Source organism: Bubalus bubalis, chromosome 4 (assembly GCF_019923935.1).
Source record: "Bubalus bubalis isolate 160015118507 breed Murrah chromosome 4, NDDB_SH_1, whole genome shotgun sequence".
Lineage (NCBI taxonomy): Eukaryota > Metazoa > Chordata > Mammalia > Artiodactyla > Bovidae > Bubalus > Bubalus bubalis.
Window position 1 is genome coordinate 16,111,787 of NC_059160.1, and position 20,176 is coordinate 16,131,962.

The following is a 20,176-nucleotide window of genomic DNA, read 5'->3' on the forward strand; positions in this document are numbered from 1 at the left end:
CTGCTCATCTCAGCGCCCAGCCGACCCCCAGGACTGAGGCTCCGGGCACCCACCACTAACCTCCCCAAGGCTCCACTCCCTCCCATCTGTCTCTGGGTACTTAGGTCTCTCTTACTGTCACTCAACACTGTTCTCCAGGTCAGAGACTAGTTTTTTTTTCCTTTCTCTGTCTCTTGGGAGTGCAAGAGAAGACCCTGAACACAGAACATTCCCCCAGACACAAAGCCAGTAGCCCCAGCTCTCGTACCTCCTTGTAAAGGGAGTACAGGAAGACTGCAGTCTGCACTGTCTTCCCAAGGCCCATCTCGTCGGCCAAGATGGTGTCGGTGCCCTGAGCCCAGGAGAAGCGTAGCCAGTTCAGGCCTTCCATCTGATAGGGGTGCAGGGTCCCACCCGTAGCATCCAGGTACTCTGGCTGGCGCTCATACTTCACTGTTGGCTGAAGGAGGAAAAGAGGAAGTCATGAGCTGGTGAGGAATTCCCTTCCTTCCCTAAGACAGTAGCTGCTCCTCCTCACACATGCTCACTAGAGCCTACTCAAGGAAGCCACAAAAGACTGGCAGGGGAAAAGGTGCTTAATGGTTATTTTAAGTTTGTGTTTTACTTAGGGTCCTGCAAGAAGCAAGGCAAGATGGAGGTCTTGGTCCCACAGACATTAGAAGACAGACACGTCACAGTCTCCCTGGCAGCACAATAATTCTACCAGTCAGGGTCTACCAGGTGAAAAGTTCTACGTTCTCCACAAATTTACTTTTAACCTTAACCTTACTCATATGTTACACAAAACCCCAAGGAACTGAGCCATGAATTAAGGCTCAAAAGATGCAGGTTCCAAAAAAAGTTTCATAAAAGCTTGGTGGACTCCTCCATACTTAACACTTCCTCAGTCATACGTTAATGCCTATGTTTTTGCTTTTCTGACGAGGGAAAAGAAAATAAAAGTATTCCCAGTACTTTTCCTGGTTTCCAGAGACGTGGAGACACCAGGAAGCCATCTGTGTGAAGCATTTTAGCCACACCGACTTGAATGTCTTAGACCACCACTGTCAGAGGAGCACAGAAGACACGTCGTCCTGCCCGCCCTTTTCTGCCAACTCACATCAACCGTTGGGGTTTCAGGGGGCCTCTCCAACTTCCTCAGCTTCACCTTCTTCAGCTTCTTGCCTGGTCGTCCCTCCTCACCCCTCATCAACTCCCTGAAGAGGACAGAGATGTCACAGCGCTGCCAGGGGTCCTTCTCAACAAGCAGCAGCTCTGATCACTGAGGTCGCTCACCTGTGATTCCAGTAGCTCTGCTTGAACAGGTCATAGTCCTGAATCTCCACATCCTCGCTCTCCCAGGATGCCTGGTCATAGGGTAGGTCCCGCCACTTGATCAAGTAGTGGACGTGGCCCTTCTTGTCCACGCTGCAAGGTCAAGAGGAGAAAGCTCTGAGCCAGAAGGCCCCCCTGCTCAGCTCCCCAGTCAGTCTTGCTCTCAGAAACCGCCAACAATAGATGTTCCAAACCAGGCCTCTGAGGAGGCCAGATGCCACATGGATTCAGAACCAATACATCTGGTCTACCAGTCTTTGCACCAAAAATGATCTCTAATCTACAGTCTATGGCTCAAAGGCCAGGATTCAGTCAGTTAATAAATAACACACTGAGTGTCTTGTCCAACTGTAAGTTACTGGTGAGGTCCATTTTCTGAATCCCCTGAGGATACGCAGCCCACCTCCAGGATGCCCGGCCGGCTCCACCGGTACCTGTGGTTGAGAATTCGGTGGATCATCATCCACTCGGGCTTTATCCCATAGCGATAGAAGCGCTCCTCCATCTCAGCGAATTTAGGGTCCTTGTTCTTCCGCTTCCGACTCTTCTCCTCGTCACCACCGAAGTCCCCAGAGGGTGGTTCATCCATGTCATTCTTGCGCTGATAGTTTCGGAACATCACTTGACAGTGTAGCTCCAACTGCAAGCAGGACGAGAAAGACATCAGCAAAAGTGACAGCCACCCTTCTCTCCACAGGCTGTACTATCACTGCCGCCCCCATCCAGTCTCTCCCAGGCTCACCTGCAGCTCAGACACCCAGGAGCAGTGCCAGTACGACATCCCTTGCCACTTGACGAAGAACTGCCGCTCTGGCCGCCCCTCCAAGGGCTTGGGGGACGGAGTGTTGGGATCAGCATCTGGGGGCCGAGGCACTGGCGTGGGAGATGGTGGCTGACCCCACTTCCAGATTAGGATCTTCTGAACTTTGCCCTTGAGAGCTGGACACTAAGAGAGAAAAAGAGATGAGTCAATACCAAAGCACTACCATAGGGAGGAGATGTATACCTGAGAGCAGCTTCAACCTCATAGTTAGTAAAATCTCATTTCAATTACAGTCTTATCCCAAAACCCTATGAGAGAGAGAAGAGAATCTCCTGTTTTTGGACTTAGTCCAGGACTGGTGTGACATCACTCCTATCTGCCTAACAGAGCTAGCAGCTAGAGCAAGTAGGCACAGAGAAGTCACAGGCCTGGAGCCCAGGTTTCCTTGCTTAATCTATTAGATCGGTGCAAACATAATTGCAGTTTTGGACTGTGAAATTTAACATTTAATCATTATAACTAGGCTCAAACACAGTTTTATCAATCAAAATAGGGACTAATACAATAAACACATTTTTGCCAATGAGAAATATGTTTATTCCTGTGGTGTAAAAATCCAGGCTTCGGGATTCAATGAATTCTTGGAAAGGATTTTCCACATTATGCTGGTTGTGGAAGTGTTTTCCCTGCAAAAAGTTTTTAAGCTGCTTGAAGTAGCAGTAGTTGGGAGACATAGAGGTAGAGGTCAGGTGAATACGGCAGATGAGGCAAAATTTTGTAGCCCAATTTGTTCAACTTTTTGATTGAACATTGTGTGAACACTGCATGATGTTCAACATTGATTGAACATCAACTTTTTGACTGAAGCGTTGATTGTGTCATGTATGGTTGGGTGCTGTCATGGAGAAGAATCAAACCCTTTCATTGCTGTAGGTCTGGTAGCTCACACAATAAAGAATCTGCCTGCAATGCAGGAGACTGGGTTTCGATCTCTGCGTCGGGAACATCCCCAGAAGGAAATGGCTACCCACTCCAGTATTCTTGCCTGGGAAATCCCACAGACAGATGAGCCTGGTGGGCTATAGTTCATGGGGTTGCAGAGTCGGACACTACTGAGCAGCTAACACACTTTCACTGACCAATGCTGGCTGCAGGCGCTGTGGCTTTCAGTGCATCTCATTGCTTTGCAGAGCATACTTCCAAAATGTAATGGTTTCACTGGGATACAGAAAGCTGTAGTGGATCAGACCGGCAGCAGACCACCAAACAGTGACCATGACCTTTTTTTGGTGCAAATTTGGCTTAGGAGATGCTTTGGAGCATTTTCTCAGTCCAACCACTGAGCTGGTTGTTACCAGTTATTGTATAAAATACACTTTTCGTTGCATATCAGTCTGATTGAGAAATGGTTCTTCATTGTTGCATAGAATAAGAGAAGATGACACTTCAAAACCTTTCCAATTTACTTCAAATGCTGAACCACCGTAGAATGGTTGATGTTGAGTTCTTCAGCAACTTCTTATGTGGTTTTAAGAGGATGAGCTTCAGTGATTACTCTCAGTCGGTCACTGTCAACGTCCTATGACCGGCCACTACACTCATCTTCAAAGTTCTCATCTCCTTTGCAAGACTTCTTAAACCACCACTGAACTGTACATTCGTTAGCAGTTCCTGGGCCAAATGTGCTGTTGATGTTGTGAGTTTTCTCCACTGCTTTATGACTCATTTTGAACTCAAATAAGAAAACTGATTGAATTTGCTTTTTGTCTAGCATCATTTCCACAGCTTAAAATACACATAAAATAACTGTTAGAAAAGACATAAACCAAGAAATATCCATTAAAATGATATATAGCACAACCACATTTAAGAATGTATTCCAATTATCAAATAGCAAAGTTCAACAGTGCTAAACCTCATTTACATCCCACTTGGGAGAACAAGCAAAGCATCAGCTCTGTTGGAAGTCAGTCCTATAGCTTCCCAGGAGAAAGGCATCCCAGGACCACAAAGTAAGGAAAACCCCGGTTTCGGGGCTCAAAGGCCTCCAGCCCTCCAGTGGCCTCTCCTGCACCTCAGCCTGGAGATGCCCACATGGAAGAGGGGTGAACCCTTGGGCTGGTCCACGCCTCCCTCGTCTGAGCCCAGTTGGGGCCAGGCACTCACCGTGCAGCGGGGACACAGCCATTCGCCGTTGGGGATCTCTGGGAGGGGGGGGTTCAGGCAGTGGATGTGGTAGGAGGAGGGACAGGTGTCACAGCAGAGCAGCTCCCCGCCATCCTTGCAGACCCGACAGAACTCCATGTGGTGATCATCCTCTTCCTCGGGGTCTCCCCCAACCTCCTCCAGGATCTCCTCGCCCTCCGAATTGTCCTCCTTTGCCTCCCACTGGATGCCTTCCTTCTCCTGAAGTTGAAGACCACAGAGTCAGGTTACAACCACCCCCCACCCTCGCCCAGTTGGACCGCACCCTGCATTCCTCCAAGAGCATCCCAAAGCCCACAGCCAGCAGCACCAGCATGTCTCCCCCTGCCCAAGGCCGCGCCCTCAAGGCAAGGCACTCACGCAGTGTGGGCAGCTCCACTTGCCCTCGGGTGCCTTCTCCATGTCCGGGTCCAGGCAGACCATGTGGTATGCGCGGGGACACGTGTCACACAGGATGATCTCTCCGCCTTGCTGGCACACCTCACAATAGTCCTGGTGGTCTGTCTCATAACCATCCACAGCAGTCACCTCCTCCTCGCCTGGGCAAGGAAGAGGGAAAGCCCAGTTATTAGAAAACGACCACCTCCCCCCACCCCTGAAGCCCAGGCCCCATCTCCTTAGGGAGATGCCTCCCAGTCATTCCCCTCAGCCCATCACATATTGATACAGAAAAGCAGCACACCTTTCTTCTTCTTTTTTGTGGTCCGCAGTTTCTTGCGACTGCGGCTACTGCGACTGGTAGAACCATCAGAAACAGAATAGCTATTGATACTGGCGTCGTCGAAGTCAGACTCCACATCTAAGTCATCGTCCTCACTCTAATGGGGTGAGAGGAAATACGGCTCAAGGTTCAGGCCAAGGGGAAGGAGAGAGTGGTGGAGAAGGGAGGCAAGGGAATCGCTCTTCACTCGGGGCACTGCAATCATGGCAAGGACTTACACAGTGAGCCTAGATCCCTGTTCTATGATCAACTCCCCACATACTTCAGCAACCATCATGAAAGGTGAATCCTGAACTAAGCCACCATCCTCTACACGGGCTAAGGCACCATCACCAGGGGACAGGGACAGGCTGGGCTCTCACCGAGGATCTCTTCCGCTTAGAACCGAAACCTCCCAGCTTGATTTTCAAGGGAGCTACTTTCTTGGGTTTAGGCTTCTTGGCATCGGGGACACGAGGGCTGCCCTTGGGCTTCCTCCGAGCATTGGGACCTAAATCAGGAGAAAGCAAGTGAGATCATGCAGTCCAAACATCCATGACAGAGCAGAACACGGGGAAAAGGAAATATTCACCACCCAGTCTTTCCACTGGGTTGGCCAAAAAGTGCCTTTTTAAGTAAAAGTAAGACACGTTTTTCACGTTGGAGGAACTTTATTGCACAATGTATCCATCATTTTGTTCCACTACTTTCTGCCACTTTTCTGGCAACTTCATAATTCTATCTTCCCAAAACTTATTATCTTTTTGAGCAAAGAACTGTCCCAGATGCCTTTTACAGTCTTGCAGGGAACCGAACTTTTTTCCATTAAGAGAATTTTATAAAGATAAAAATATATGGAAATCTGAAGGTGCAATGTCTGATGAACAGGGTGGATAAATCGGAACTTCCCAGCCAGGTTATAACTGTTTTTGCCTTGTCATCAAAGAAATGTGCAATCTTGCCTTACCCTGATGGAGCTCATAATAAAGGACTCCTTTCCAATCCTACCACAAACACAACATCACCTTTGTTAGGATGGAGACCAGTCTTTGATGTAGTTGGTGGTGGTTCATTTCACTTGCCTCAGGATCTCTTCTGTTCCACGTTACTATACAGCATCCACTTTTCATTGCCCATCACAATTTGTTTTAAAAATGGAATGTTTTTGTTACGTTTAAGTAGAGAATTCCATATGGAAATACAGTTAAGATTTCATTTAACTTACATGGAACCCAAACATGAAAGCGATGAACATAACCAGGCCAGTGCAAATGATTTTCAACACTTGATTTGGATTTTTTGAGTATGTCAGCAATCTCCCATGTGGTATACAATGTTGACTGTTCTCAATTAATGTCTTGATTTGATCGCTATCAACTTCAGTTGGTCTACCCAACCATGGAGCATTGTCCAGCGAGAAACCTCCAGCCCAAACCTTTGCAAATGACTTTTGACACGTTCGATCAGTCACAGCACCTTCTCCACATATTGCACAAATCTTTTTTTGCATTTCAGTTGCTTTTTCACCTTTCTTGAAATAATAAAGCATAATATGCCAAAATGTTGCCTTTCTTCTTTTGTCTTCAATATAAAAATGACTACACAAAAATTCAATTTTGGTAGTTTTTTTTAAAATGCACACTGATAGGACAATAATCACAATACGATCTAACAAAACTGTTTCAAATAAAAAAAAAAAAAGGACAACTAAGCGAGACTACAGCCATCTTATGGAACACAATCGAAGGAACTTTTTGGCCAACCCAACAAAATACGCCCCACCTAAAACATTTCTACACTGACCTTCCCAAATTTCCCTCCTGATCCAAGATTCATCCTTCCCTCCTAGCTTCTATCTTTGGGCTGACAGAACAGCGCATCCACACGTCTGCCAACCACACTAGCCCCCATTTCCACTGGGTCCCATTTTCACCTTTGCCCTCCTTGGTCTTGGCCTTGCGGATAGGCACCTCCACAGGGGGTGGAGGCGGTGCCACTTCAGTGGCCGTCACCATGCTCTCAACCACGGCCACCGCTGCCGCTGCAGCTGCTGCCACAGAAGCCCCAGAACTGCCTTTGAAGGGATTGTTGGTGCTGAACTCCCGCCACTTCGCACCCAAAACCATCATCATCTTGGAGACGGCGATCTTGGGGTTTTTGGCAGCAATGAGGGGTCTGGAGGAAAAAAGGCAGGAACAGAAGAGGAAAAGTTTAAAAATAAAAGATAAAAGATGGGGATGGAGGTAAGAAGAGATAACGGAAGTGCACTCCACCCCATCCCCAAGACCCTCCTGTTTACCTAACAAACTGGCTGAAGGCCTTGTAGTTGGTAAGGGTGCGATAATCCTCCTCAGAGAACACATGGTCGATGTCTTCCATGCCCCAGTCTTCCAAGAGCTGAGCTGATGACTTAGGCTCCTGCAGAGAGAACAGGGTCAAGGCTTGATTCCGAGCGCCCACACTCACCAGAGGATGTGAGCTGCAACTAAGGCTGGCAAGTCCAGGGTAAGACCAAATCATTAGAAACAGGAGGAGAGAACTCAATCTCAGGGGCAGCAGAGTGTCTGGGAAGCAAAGGATAGAGAAGAAGGTGGAAATGCACGCACCTTTGAGTCGTCGTCATCCTCGTCCTCCTCCTCCTCCTCTTTCCGCTTGGATTTACTCTTCTTCTCCTTCTTAGGGCCCAGCTTCTTCTTCTTCTTCTTACCAGGGGTATAGTCGCTGCCTTCGCTGTCTGAGCGCAGGGCCACCTCTTCTTCCTCCTCCACAAACTCCGGCCCCTCCCCAGAGCTGTCCCCCAGCTGCCGGCATAAGAGCAAACGCTGGAGCAGGGAAGGAGGGGAGAGGGAGACAGACACACACATGCTACACACATGCTGACCTCAGGACAGCCCCGAGGCGACGCCTGGGACCTGGCAACCCACTCCAGGGCCAGCAAGCGAAGGCCCCAGCCCTCCAGCCCTTCTCAGGGCTCCTCCTGTGTTCCTCCTACTCCCCATGACATCAGTCACCCACTCACCTCCTTTTTTTGGCGCTTGCTCTTAGGGATTTTAGGGTCCCGAGGTTTCTTAGGCTTTTTCTTCTTCTTGAGCTTTGGAGTCTCTGCTTCTGACAAGTCCTCTTCTGGGTCTTCTTCGTTTTCTACATTTATTTAGCAAAGAATGGTATGCAGAAAAAAGATCAATAGCAAAAGGTTAGCACCTAATCCAGAGGCTTTAGACTTGATTCCCCCACCTCTTGTCCCAGATTCCACTGAAGAGAGCTGCTACACACGCCACCAATGGAAGCTGATACTCCAGACAGAAACAGAGAGCTGGAGATCTTTGAAACAGGCCTACAGGGCCAAACTGGGCCCACCTCAGGCAGCTGCCCAGATCCTGAGCAGAAGTCCTCTATACGCTCACCAGGGCAGCCAAATCAAGCTGCACACAGTTAACCAAGGAAGAGAAATAGGTCCAGCCCTCCTGTATTCCAGAAACCAGGAGTGAGAATGAAAAATCCTACCCAGAAAACAAAAACCAAAGACACCACCCTTGGCACATTCCCAGAACAGTACCTGCTCAGTGGTCCCGGAAACCACATCCTTCACTAACCCCCTTTGGCTCATCACTGCTCCAGAACCTCTAAGCCCCAGATTCAGCTTGCCAGCCTAGTATCATGCCCACTCCCAAACCGGACTTCCCTTCCCCATCTCCAGCCCTACTGTTCCTTCCTAGCTTCTCCTGGGTCAGTAGCCTCTTCTCCCCAGGGGCCCAAATCAGCCCAGCTGTCACCATCTCCCCCCCTTCCTCCTCCCATCTGGCTCCGCCTCCTGCCGGCTGGGAGCACACACAAAGCCTGGGGTAATGCTGAGAGCTCCAGGGCAGGCATAGGTGGGAAGGGGCACCGAGGGTGGGGGAGAAGGCCAGGAGGCAGCTTTCTTTGTAACAGACATTCATACCAGCGCACCAGCTCCCTCCTCCCTCCTTCCCAAGCCACCCCCGCCCAAGGAGAGGGGAGTGGAGAAGGGAGTGGAGGAGGAGGGAATGCCTCACCCACTGAAGAGAGGGAAAATGGCTCCTGACCACAGAAGCCAGCCCAGGGCACCCAGCTGCCAACAGAGGACAGACAGGAAGTGGCAGGGGAGGGGGGTGGGGTGGAGAGAGGTAGCCAGAGGGGAAAAGACTACCATCTCATAGATTTCCCAAATGATCACCTGGCCCCACGTCCAAACGCCACTTCTCCTAACACTACCCTGGGATGACACAGTTCGCAAGACACCATTCTAATGTCCTAGGCAAGGATACCCATGGCACCTTGAAGAGGGACCCCACATGAGGGCCTGAGTTACTCCCTCAATCGTTAGGATTTCGATTATCAGAGCTAAGGTTTAACAAAAGTTTGGGGGTACTGTGTCAGAGTACACAACCTTCTTTCTGACACCCAAAAGGTTGGCCTTCCTTGCAGGATGGAAGCCCACAAGAAGTCTCTGAAACTCAGCTTCCTCATCACCTCTACCCAGAGTGCAGGCCACAGATCCTAAAGCACCTCTAACAAGGTTACAAGCCGCCACCTATCCAACCGGCTGAGAAAAAGGGAGCAGCACCTAGAATAGTGGACAACAGTCTCCGACACAGGTTCTTAGCTCCTGGCCCCTAGAACTGGCCCGAAAATGCCTCTGGCTCCACCCTTCCGTGAGGGGCAGATACTGGGGAGCAAGATACACTGGACAAAGCGCCATCAGCCTCCCCCTTTCCCTCTCAGCCGGGGATCAGGCCAGGCACAAGACAGCCCCTCCCATTCCCCTGGGAATGGAACACCAGCTTGGATCTCAGCAGAAAGAACCATTTTCTTAGGCCCTTCTCCCAAGTCATCCCTGTACTGTCCCTGTCCCCAGTCAGCTACATCTCTAAGAGTCACCATCAAAGCTGGAAGTGGAGACCGGGACAATTCACATAGGCAAAGGGGACTCCCTTCCATCCACAGAAGACCCTCCAACTTCTCAGGCAGATGTGCTGACCTGGCAAAAGGCAAACTGGCTGATACAGAGGAAGATTTGGGATAGGGGCAGGAATGGGGTGTGGCAGGTGGAAAAACTGGGTCACACTACAGCTTGGGGCAGAGTTCACCCTGGGAGCCCGCACAGTTCCCAGTCAACACAGGGGCAGCCCCAGCCCGAGGGGCCAACGGGAAACACAGATGTGGAGCCAGCACAGAATCCTCTCGCCACCATCACTCTCCCCCGCATCCAGGGCCACAGCACAGAAACCTGCCACCGTGCCCTCCACGGTGACAGGATTCAAGCCTCTGATTCAAGTTTCTGATCCCAGCAGCTGAAGACTCAACAAGAACACTGACCCTCTCTCCTAAGTGGCCCTGGGGGGAAGGGGAGACTTCCAACTAAGAAAGCGCCAAACGTGGAACCATCTTTCCCAGACCACCTCAACTTGCAGCTGGAGCTAAGGAGAGAGAAAGCAAAAGGGAAAGATGTTTGCTGGGAAACAAAAACAGAGCCAGCAGGATCCCATCTTAATATACACAGAGAAAATGAAGAAATGACAGGTAAACAAAAAGATGAAGAAACCAAGTAGGTGACTTAGCTAGGTGCTCTAAAGAAAGGACAAAGGAGACAGAGATCCACTTTACAAACATAACAACAATCATCATTTGAGGATAGACAAGAGTCATTCCAATCAGGCAGGGTGGTTAAAACAATTCGGGTTTGGCCAGTCCAAGGAGCCACCCCAAATCACAGACAGCACAACCCCCAACACACCTACACAAACACTTCACACCACCAGCCCAAACCCTAGGCTACCTGAGCAGGGCAGAGCCTTCTGGGAAAAAAGCCAGGATTAAACCGACTTGCCAGAGAAAGAGGGGTGCCGAGGGTATCACCTCCCTTCTTTCTGCCCCTCCTAATGTATCCTGCAGGCTATGACATCCTACCCCAACCCCACTCTTAACATTCCAGCAATCTGCCTGACTAAAAGCGCTCTAGATAGCAGTTGAGGAGCGCAATTCAAACTTCACACAGTTGAAACTGCACAGAAAGCCGGTAACTGATCAGAAGCTAAAAATAATCAGAGAGTAACCCGCACTCCCTCTTTCTTTTCCACAGCAGCAACCACAAGATCCTGCTAACAGAGATGCTCTGACGGTCTCCTCCAAGAGCAATCCTCAACCCCCTCACCGCCGCTGCCGCCGCGCCCAGCCTCCAGGGGTCCCAGGCACCTGCAGTCCTTCGGGGACCCACACCAGGCAAAGCCTACCAGCCCCGAGAGCTCCCTCGACCGGGATCCGCAGAGCGTTCCCGAAGACAGTGCAGCAAGCTTGCACCGCGGTCCGCGGAGCCCAGGAGGCACATGGCTTCCACCCCCCTCGCGCCAGAGCTCCGCAGAAGGGAACCACTCCCTGCGGATGCCCTCCACCTCAGGCTGCATGGTGGGAGCCCAGAAACTCAACCCTGCCTCTCTACAGCCACTAGGGAGGGCCCAGATGGCTCCTTCCTGCCCGGGGGCCCTGGGGGAAGGTGTTACCTGGGTGGGGTGGGGGCAGACTGTTGTTCAAAAGTGCATCCATGTCGTCCTCCTCGCTGCCCGCGGAGCAGGGGGACGGGGAGCCCAGGCCCGAAGCCATCCCCTTCCGCTCCCGGCCAGGGAATTGGCCCAGCTGCTCCTGCCTGCGGCCTGGGGCCCTCGACACTGGCCCGAGTCACTGTGCGGGGGAGGGGGGAGAGAAAGAGAACAGTCAGTGACGCGCACGGCCCCCTCCCCCACCCCGCCGCGCTTTCCGCCCACCCCAGCCCCCCCTCAGCCACCCGAGCAGGGCACCCGAACCACTCAGGCTGAACTTAGTTCCACACTCCCGGGGGCGGCCCGGAAGCCGGTTCCCCGACTGAAGCCCCCCGGAGAGCTGTGCCCCCGAGGGCAGGCCGGTGTCGGCGTGGGGAGGGGAGAGGCCGCTGGACGGAGCCGGGCGTGACGGGGGAGGGGGTCCGAGTGGCCGCGGTGCGGGGTGCGGGGTGGGGGCCGGGGGAGGCGGCCGGCGGCGAGGCGCTCGGGGACACAAGGTCACTTGGGGGTGGGGGGGGCGCCTCCCTGCGCCTGGGGAGGGGCTAGTCCCCAGACAGGGCAGCTCTCCAAAGGCTGTCCTCTGGGACAACTCGGGCTCTCCGGAGGAGCCGCGGGGACGAGGGGGCGTGGAGGCTCGACGCTCCGGGGGGCTGGAGGCAGGGGCGTGGGGGGCCGGCACTCCCACCGGGCAGGGGGCCGAGCCACGTGTCCCGGGGGGCAAGTGAGCTGAGGGCGAGGGGGGCGCCGAGCATTGTGGGAGGCCGAGTACGAGGTGGGAGTCGCTGAGAGCGAGACTCGGGTCGGGCGAGGGCGGGGGCTGGGCGCACTGCCGGGCTGGGAGAGGCAGGGTCGGCTCCCGGGGCAGGGGGCGGTCCGCGGGTCCGGGGACGCCCGAGGAGCAGCTGGGTGAAGGAAAGACCCTCGGGGCTGGTCGGGCTGAGAGGGGCGTCTCTCTAGGAACCCTGAGCTCTCCTCACCCCGGAGCCGCCGCAGGTCGCGCTGGGTCCGGCCCGGTGTCACTCCCGCTCCGGCTCCTCCTCGCCGCGGCCGAAGGGGGGAAAATGGCTCCGGCTCCGGCGTCGCCTCTTAAAGGGCCCGAAACACCGGCCGGGAAATCCCACCGCACAGGCCCCGCCCCCCCACGGACAGCCCATAATAACCTCAACCAACTCCAACCCCCCCCTCCACTACCGCCACCCTCCTCCCTAGGTCTCCCGGGCAACCCCCGCCCCCTCGTCGCTCCGGCAACCATTGGCCACGCCCCCTTCGAGAGCGCGCGCGCGTGTCACCCGGGCAACCACCCACCTCCTGGCCATCCCATAATACACACGGACACCACCCCCCCCACCACCACTACCACCCCACGCACACACACACCATACACATACATGCCAGGGTTGTTGACATCTCATGATATTGCAGACCTTTTGCAACTAACCCTTTATCCCCACCCCCCCCGACATCCCATAATAGCTATCCTTTGCCAACTTCTTCACTCTTGGCCCTAACGCTAACATCCCATAATAATTCGTCACCTCTCCCTTCCCATGGCCATCCCATAATAAGCATCCGTCCCAGCCCTTCAGCCTCACATCCCATAATACTCATCCCCATCCCCCACAGACATCCCATAATAACCACTCTTCATCCACCCCCAGTTTGATATCCCATAATAGTCAGAAACTCACCCCCCCATCAACGGACACTTCGGCCTCCTCCCACACACATCCCGTAATAATCAGTCTCCCACTTTCAGTACTGACATCCCATAATAACCCACCCCCTGGCGCTGGCCTCAGCCCCTGCAGGCTAGATCCTCACAACACGACCCCCAGACTTCACACATTCATTCTAGTTCCACAGCCCTTAATAACCACTCCTCCCCATCAGAGAGATATCCCATAATGATCAACAGCCATACCGTCACCCCACAGATGGACAACTAATCTCCTTTCCTCTAACACTGGAAAGATATCCCATCATTTCACTCCCCCACCCACACACTGACAGCCCATAATAATTGCAAAGAACTCGTGGTCAACCAGACATACCATAATACTCCCAGCACAACCCAGAGTCACATCCCATAATGCTTCACCTCCACTCCACTACCCCTATACCTTTTCAGTCAGACATCCCATAATATTCATACTCATACCTCCCCCATCTCCAAGGCTGTCAGTCTATTCTAACACCCACACCAGAGAGGGTGAAGCAGGCTACCCACATTGCCCTGTCCCCGCCCCAACTTGTACACACCTTCATCCCTTAATGAGCCAAAGCAGTGTCCTGGCACAAAGCCTCTTGATGTATAAGACGGACCCTCGCTTTCCTCATCCATCATTTCCAGACACCCACGAACTGACAATCAACCTAGGACCCCACCCAGTCCCACCAAAACCCAGATGTTCTCCAGACACTTACCTTCAGGTGAGTTTTCAGTAAGACCAACCAAATACCATACTGACCAGATGAGCCATTCACATAAAGTTTAGCTCACCCCAAAGCATCCCATAACAATTACAAACCCCCACCTAAAGACTATTTCTCAACATTCCAGCAGTCCTTACCCCATACCACCTCCCCAAGTCAAGCGGTCCATTCTCCTTCCTATGAATGGACATCCCACCATGGTGTGAACTGAAGATCTTGATATCTGCTCACAAAGACCCAAGATTTGCTCTCCTTATACTCATGTTTATGCAACAGATGTTGAGGGAGTACCTAGCAAGGCACAGAGCTGGGCACCATAATGCGTCCCTTCAAGAAGCCTAAACAATCAAATGCTGAGGCTAGATAGAATGCCTGGTGTCAATGAAACACAGTGCTATTTCCTAATTTCCTGTCACAGGGAATAAAACAAATCCCAACTGGTCTCAGGAGACATCAGATCCCAGTAGAGATTCTCAGTGGTCCTTCTAGAGGTGGGAGGTACTTCTAGAGGATTTACAATGTAGACGGATGGGCAAGATAATCTCCTCTCTGCTCCCTATGTACTAAGGGATTTTGATTGGAAAGTGCTGTCCATCCATCCAGCAAAGCGTTTCTAATACAGAAACCCTATAATGTCATCATGTGCTTCCTTCCTGAGAGACTCCTCAACATGCCAGAATTGTTATATTTGAACACCAAGGGCTTCCCTGGTGGCTCAGACAGTAAAGAATCCATGGGCAATGTGGGAGGCCTGGGTTCAATCCCTGGGTTGGGAAGATCCCCTGGAGAAGAGCATGACAACCCACTCCAGTATTCTTGCCTGGAGAATCCCAAAGGACAGAGGAGCCTGGTGGGCTACAGTCCATGGGGTCTTAAAGAGTTGGACACACAACTGAGCGACTAAGCACAGCATGCTTGCACACCAAATCCTGCTGACCAATGACCCACGTTTCTCATTTATATGTTCTCATTCTGTATCCTCAAGTCTCATAACAATTCCAACTGCCTCCATCTTCCTCTTGTTGAAGTCCCATTCTTGCCCCCCGCAAAAAAAAAAAAACCCTCATCACTGTATAATACTCACCATCTTCCCCTCCCGTGTACAAGTCAACATCCCAGAATGCCTTTTTCATTTATAATGCCACAAGGAAGCCTCCAGAAATATACCATTCCCTTCCTTACCTGTACCTACCCTGCAGCTACCCTGGGGACCTAACCTAAGAAAGTCAGAGAACCCAATCTTAAAATCTTTTGACCCTTAGAGAACCTGAGCCTATAGCCTATCACTTTTTCCTCTTCCTGAGCCCCAGAGAACCTGGGTGAGAACCAGTATCTCAGCACCACTTCCTTGCTGCCCTCACTCCAGACCCCAGAGTCAGCTAACATCTTCCTCTACTCTCCTGTGCCTTTTCCACACAAGTCCAAGGCCCTTGCGGGTACAACAGGTTGAAGAGCAACCGGAACTTCCTCCTAGGAGAGGCCCTTCCTGACCAGAAGTGAGTGTGTAGCCCTTCTAATCTCACTTCCCTAGAGAAAGGGCCTGGCTAGATGACCCTCCCTCCTCTGGGAACCTCAGGACTGGAGAGCTGGCAAGGAGAGATGAATTTAGGAGAGGCAGAAACTTGCTTAGGGAAATCAGCATCCCTATGCTTCCAAGCATCACTTTGCCAACAAAGGACAAAGGTCCATCTAGTCAAAACTACGGTTTTTCCAGTAGTCATGTACAGATATGAGAGCTGGAGCATAAAGAAAGCTGAGCACAGAAGAATTGATACTTTCCAATTGTGATGCTGGAGAAGACTCTTGAAAATCTGTTGGACTGCAAGGAGATCAAACCAGTCAATCCTAAAGGAAATCAACCCTGAATATTCACTGGAAGGACTGATGCTGAAGCTGAAACTCCAATACTGTGGCCACCTGATGCAAAAAACTGACTAACAGGGAGAGACCCTGATTCTGGGAAAGACCGAAGGCAGGAGGAGAAAGGGGCAGCAGAGGATGAGATGGTTGGATAACATCACCGACTCAATGGACATGAATTTGAGCAAACTCCAGGAGACAGTGAAGGACAAGGAAGCCTGGTGCTGCCATCCACAGGGTCGTGAAGGGACTAAACAACAACAAAGGCTTCCAAGCAGAACACCAATGATGGTGACTGGTCTCTCCCCCAGCTCCTGCCTGACTTCACTCCCCAGACCACCCTTTCAGCACATCCCCTCTGGCACACAGGCTATTTCCCTCATTCTGCAAGGCTGCCTAGTATTCCCATTCAATTCTCTTGTCTTCAAGGTTGGGCCCCATTCATTTGTGCAAATCCTCCCCCATGCTTATTCTGAGGACTAAGAGCAAACCCTGCCCTCCTCACTTGGGGGACAGGAGGCAGCTCTTTCATTAAGGTACCATATACCTCCTTTCAGGAAGTTCTCACTAACCTACAGAGCTGCCAGAGCATTATTATGCCCTCCTCTCTCTCCCCATTTCTTTAGGGGATCCAGCCTGCCTCTGGGCCTCAAATTTCGTTCTGTAATGTCTACATCTGCCCCATACCCTCTTCTTCCCACATATACACCAAGTTACCACAGAGATTCATAAACCAGGAGAAGAGTTTTGTAACTGGGTAGTCACAGCTTCTTGTCTGTGGAGACACACATGGTCCCTTTTGTCCACCACAGCCCTTTACCCCATCCTGCCGGTTGTACCCACTTACCCCTTGGCTCCTCTTACGCCCCACCTCTCCCTGATAACCCACAAGGAGTAGGTCAAAGGCTCTTCTCTCCTTGAGTTCCAGGGGGGCTAGGATGTTCATGTCACTGTTGTGGTCTTTCCGCCTCTGTGCTCCCCCTTCCTACCCTGGCCCCAGGCTCCCCTCCCAGATAAATTATAAATAAACCACCAGCGAGATTGGCCCACAGAGACTAAGGGTGGGATAATCTCCTGATTAATGCACCCAGGGGGACAGCCTCTCTAGCCTGTTACTTTAGTGTTCTGCTTCCCTCCCAGAAGAACCTAGAATAACAGAGTGGGCTGTCCATGGAGTTTTCAGCACATACTCTGTAGTTCCCTCTCCATCTCTGTTCTGTGAGTCCCAGAAACTCTGTTCGCTAGGCATCTAAGAGTGTTCCTGCTGTCAGAAAAGGGGGTTTAGGAAAGCAACATAGGACAGAAAAGCCACAGGGACAGTGCAGGCCGACGACTAGGCAGGAGGGAGGTGGTACAGGGCTGGGGGGCACCACCGCACATGTGTCCTGAAGAAGCCAACTCAGTCTTGCTCCTCCGGTGCGACTGCAAGGTGGCACAGCTCCCCTGGTTGGACCCCTACCTGAGCTACAGTCCAGCCAGAACTCAGGCCTCCTCACCGCAGGCTTGGACTCAGCCACCCTTGTAGCTCACAAGCGGTTTAGGGACCCAGGTGTCCAGGGTTCAGATCCGGCTAGCTCCAGTCTGCCCCCGGGGCCTCTTCAAACAGCTGTCACGGACGAACCTCTCCAGCCAGTCACTCTTGCCAGGCCTCAGGTCTGGCTCCAGGGCTCACCCCACCCTCCCCAGCTCCTTCCCTCCCTCTTCCTTCCTTTCCTTCCCCCTCCCCCCTCCCCAGAGCTTCACCTACTCAGGACAGCCCCACCCAGCTGCGCTGGGCACATCCCATAATAATCCTTCTCCTTGCTAGCCCCCACCCCCCCCAAAAAAAGAGAGAGGCGGCCATCCCATAATAGCCACCCACAAGAGACATTCCGCGGTGACCGCCCCCTCCCTGCAGAGCTGCCGGGAGCAGCCATCCCATAATAGCTGGCCGCCTGTTTTACTGGTTACGGCTGTGGAGGGAGCTGGAGAGGAAATGGAGGGGAGGGGGAAGGAGAGGAGGATCAACGGCCCCCACTTTGTGGAAGGGAGTGACAAGGGGAAGGACAGTGACCCAAGGGGATGGGGAGCCAAGGGGACATGGACAGGTGGGAGGTGTGGCCCACTGGCCACCACAACCCTGCTTTGGGACCTTCTCCGCATCCTCAGGGGGTTCGTTTCCCCTTCAGCACCCAGAGGTGGCTACTAGTTAAGGAAGATGCCTAGGATGGGTTGAGGTGCTCAAACAGCCAGAGTGTGGGGGGTGGACTTCAGGTGTTCTCCTTGGGCCATGTACGGAAGAACGCAGACCTTAGAGACGATGGCTAGAGAGTAAAGGGTGGGGGGGGTCGGAGAAGCTCTCCTCAGGCCCTCCCCATTCTGCACCACCATCCCATAATAATCCCCCAGCCCCACTCCCCCTCCCACACACGACATCCCATAATATCTTCTGGAGAAGCAGTCCCCGCAGTAGGTACAAAGAGCTATCCCATAATATGCTCCCCCACCCCCACTCGCCACCCCCCCCAACTTGGCCCCCCCCTCAGTCACATGCAGCCGGTGCCATCCCCCGCTGCTCCCCCCTCTGGCCACCGAAGGCCTTGCCAGCCCATAATACTCTTGCCTCTGGTCGCAGGAGGCCTCCAGCCCATAATATTCCCTTCCACCACCACCCCCCCCTTTCCCGCCCCGCACCCCTTCCTCCCGCCTCCAGTTGGAGCCGGGCCTCACCAGCCCATAATATTCCCCAGTCTCCTAAGGCTGCTCCAGCCCATAATACTCTCCCTGTCTCCTAAGGCCTCTCCATCCCATAATACTGCCAGACGCCTGACCTGTGGGCCAAACCCCAGCCCGTTCCACACATCGAGGCTGTGTCAGCGCCGCCGGTCTCCCTCCCTGTCCCTCCCTCCTCCCGCCTCGGCGCTCTCCCTCCCAGGCTGTCTCCCTTCCGCCCTCCAGCCCTGGGCCCCTCTCCCGGCCCCACCAGGGCCTGCCCGGGCCCTCACTTCCCCTCCAGCCTCCTCTTTTGCCCTTTCTCCTCTGCTTGGTTCTTCATCCCATGCCCCCTCTCCTCTCCATTCGGGCACTTTCCCACCCACTTCTCTGTCTGTGGAATGGACAAGGGGCCGGTGAGGAGAGAGTGCCCCCAGAGGGCGACAGGCCAGTCACTGCCCCGGCCTCCTCCTTGACCAAGCACCGTGAAAGCTGGCCCCGCCTGCCTTGCTCACCCATCCCTGGCCTTGGTTCTGATTGCTGGCAGAGCTCCATCTGGGCGAGGATTCACCTGGAACCCTTGCTGTCTTCCAGAAACTCTCCCCTTGGGCATCAAAAGCCGACTTCACCAACGGCCTGTCCTCCCCAGACCCTGGTTGGAAAGAGAGCTCCCCCTTATGGGATGTCTCTCAGGTGCCTTTCAAGGGTGACCTCATTAACCCTCACTAGAACCCAATAAGTAGATGCTATGATCCCCATTTCATGGGGAAATAGAGGTTCAGAGAGGTTAAACAACTTCCAAGGTCACACTGCCAAGAAGTGACAGAGCCAAAATTAGTCCCCAGGTTTGTTTGATGGCAAAGTTCTGAGAGCCTTTGGGATTCTCCAAGCCCCTGGGAGAAACTTCACTCTTCAGGGTTTTCAGTGCTCCTCTGGAAGACACAGCATGGTGACAGTTCCCCAGCCTCCCTGGTCTCCAGGTCTCCTGAAAGAAGGAAGAAGGAAGGCTCCGTGGGAGGTTAACCTCCCCCTCCACTTTTCTTCAGGGGACTCCAGGTGGCAACCCCACAGGGATTTCCTTCATGCTCCAGGGCTAATAAGCATCTCTCCTTGTTCTCCTGAATTTACCTCAAGACCAGTGATTGTTCCTCTTCCCCCAGCTTCTCTCACCACATGGACGGACCATTCTACAGAGGATACGGACCTTGAGGAAAACCATGGAGTGGTGTCCTCTTTGGTTTAGTTGGTGGACAATCAGGAGTGCTGTCTTGGAAATGTTGGGCACATCCCAGGTGGGGGAGGGAGTGCATGAAGGCTGAGGTGTCCAGCTTTGGGTGCTATCCTTGAGCCATGCCCTTCCAAACCCCCTCGATGTGGTATGTTTTAGGGCCCAACACCATTGGAACCATGAATGAGCCCTGTTCTCAGCGCTCACTCAGCCACAGTGGGTTCTGCACTGGGGCGGAGGCAGGTGGAGAGGAAGGGCTGGTGTGTTGTAGGGTGAGTGAGTTAGGAGCCCACGGAGGAAGAACTCCATTGAGTGGAGGGACAGGTGACACAGTGGACTCAAGGTGAGAGAGTGGTGGCCTACATGAGGAGGGAAGGAGAGGAAAGGATGCCAAGGAGTGGTGGGTGGAAGGGAACCAGGGATGAGAC

The 20,176-nt window shown here is 52.9% G+C and overlaps 1 protein-coding gene across 8 annotated transcripts in view; it reads right to left on the reverse strand.

Annotated features, from left to right (window-relative positions):
* Positions 1-12,668, reverse strand: part of CHD4 (chromodomain helicase DNA binding protein 4) — a 29,495-nt gene extending 16,827 nt beyond the window's left edge. For 5 of the 8 annotated variants that reach the window (XM_045165260.1, XM_045165259.1, XM_045165258.1 and 2 more), the window contains exons 1-15: positions 12,514-12,668; positions 11,501-11,678; positions 8,002-8,123; positions 7,589-7,804; positions 7,282-7,400; positions 6,916-7,157; positions 5,366-5,493; positions 4,965-5,100; positions 4,643-4,821; positions 4,244-4,483; positions 2,057-2,260; positions 1,749-1,954; positions 1,276-1,407; positions 1,100-1,196; positions 248-439 (exon numbers count right to left, since the gene is read on the reverse strand). In XM_045165260.1, coding sequence (XP_045021195.1) covers positions 248-439; positions 1,100-1,196; positions 1,276-1,407; positions 1,749-1,954; positions 2,057-2,260; positions 4,244-4,483; positions 4,643-4,821; positions 4,965-5,100; positions 5,366-5,493; positions 6,916-7,157; positions 7,282-7,400; positions 7,589-7,804; positions 8,002-8,123; positions 11,501-11,600 — 2,313 coding nt within the window. In that variant the 5' untranslated portion in view covers positions 11,601-11,678; positions 12,514-12,668. The remainder of the gene's footprint in view (positions 1-247; positions 440-1,099; positions 1,197-1,275; positions 1,408-1,748; positions 1,955-2,056; positions 2,261-4,243; positions 4,484-4,642; positions 4,822-4,964; positions 5,101-5,365; positions 5,494-6,915; positions 7,158-7,281; positions 7,401-7,588; positions 7,805-8,001; positions 8,124-11,500; positions 11,679-12,513) is intronic. The other 3 variants (XM_045165262.1, XM_045165261.1, XM_045165263.1) reach the window with 2 other exon arrangements.
* Between the last annotated feature and the right edge of the window lie 7,508 nt (positions 12,669-20,176).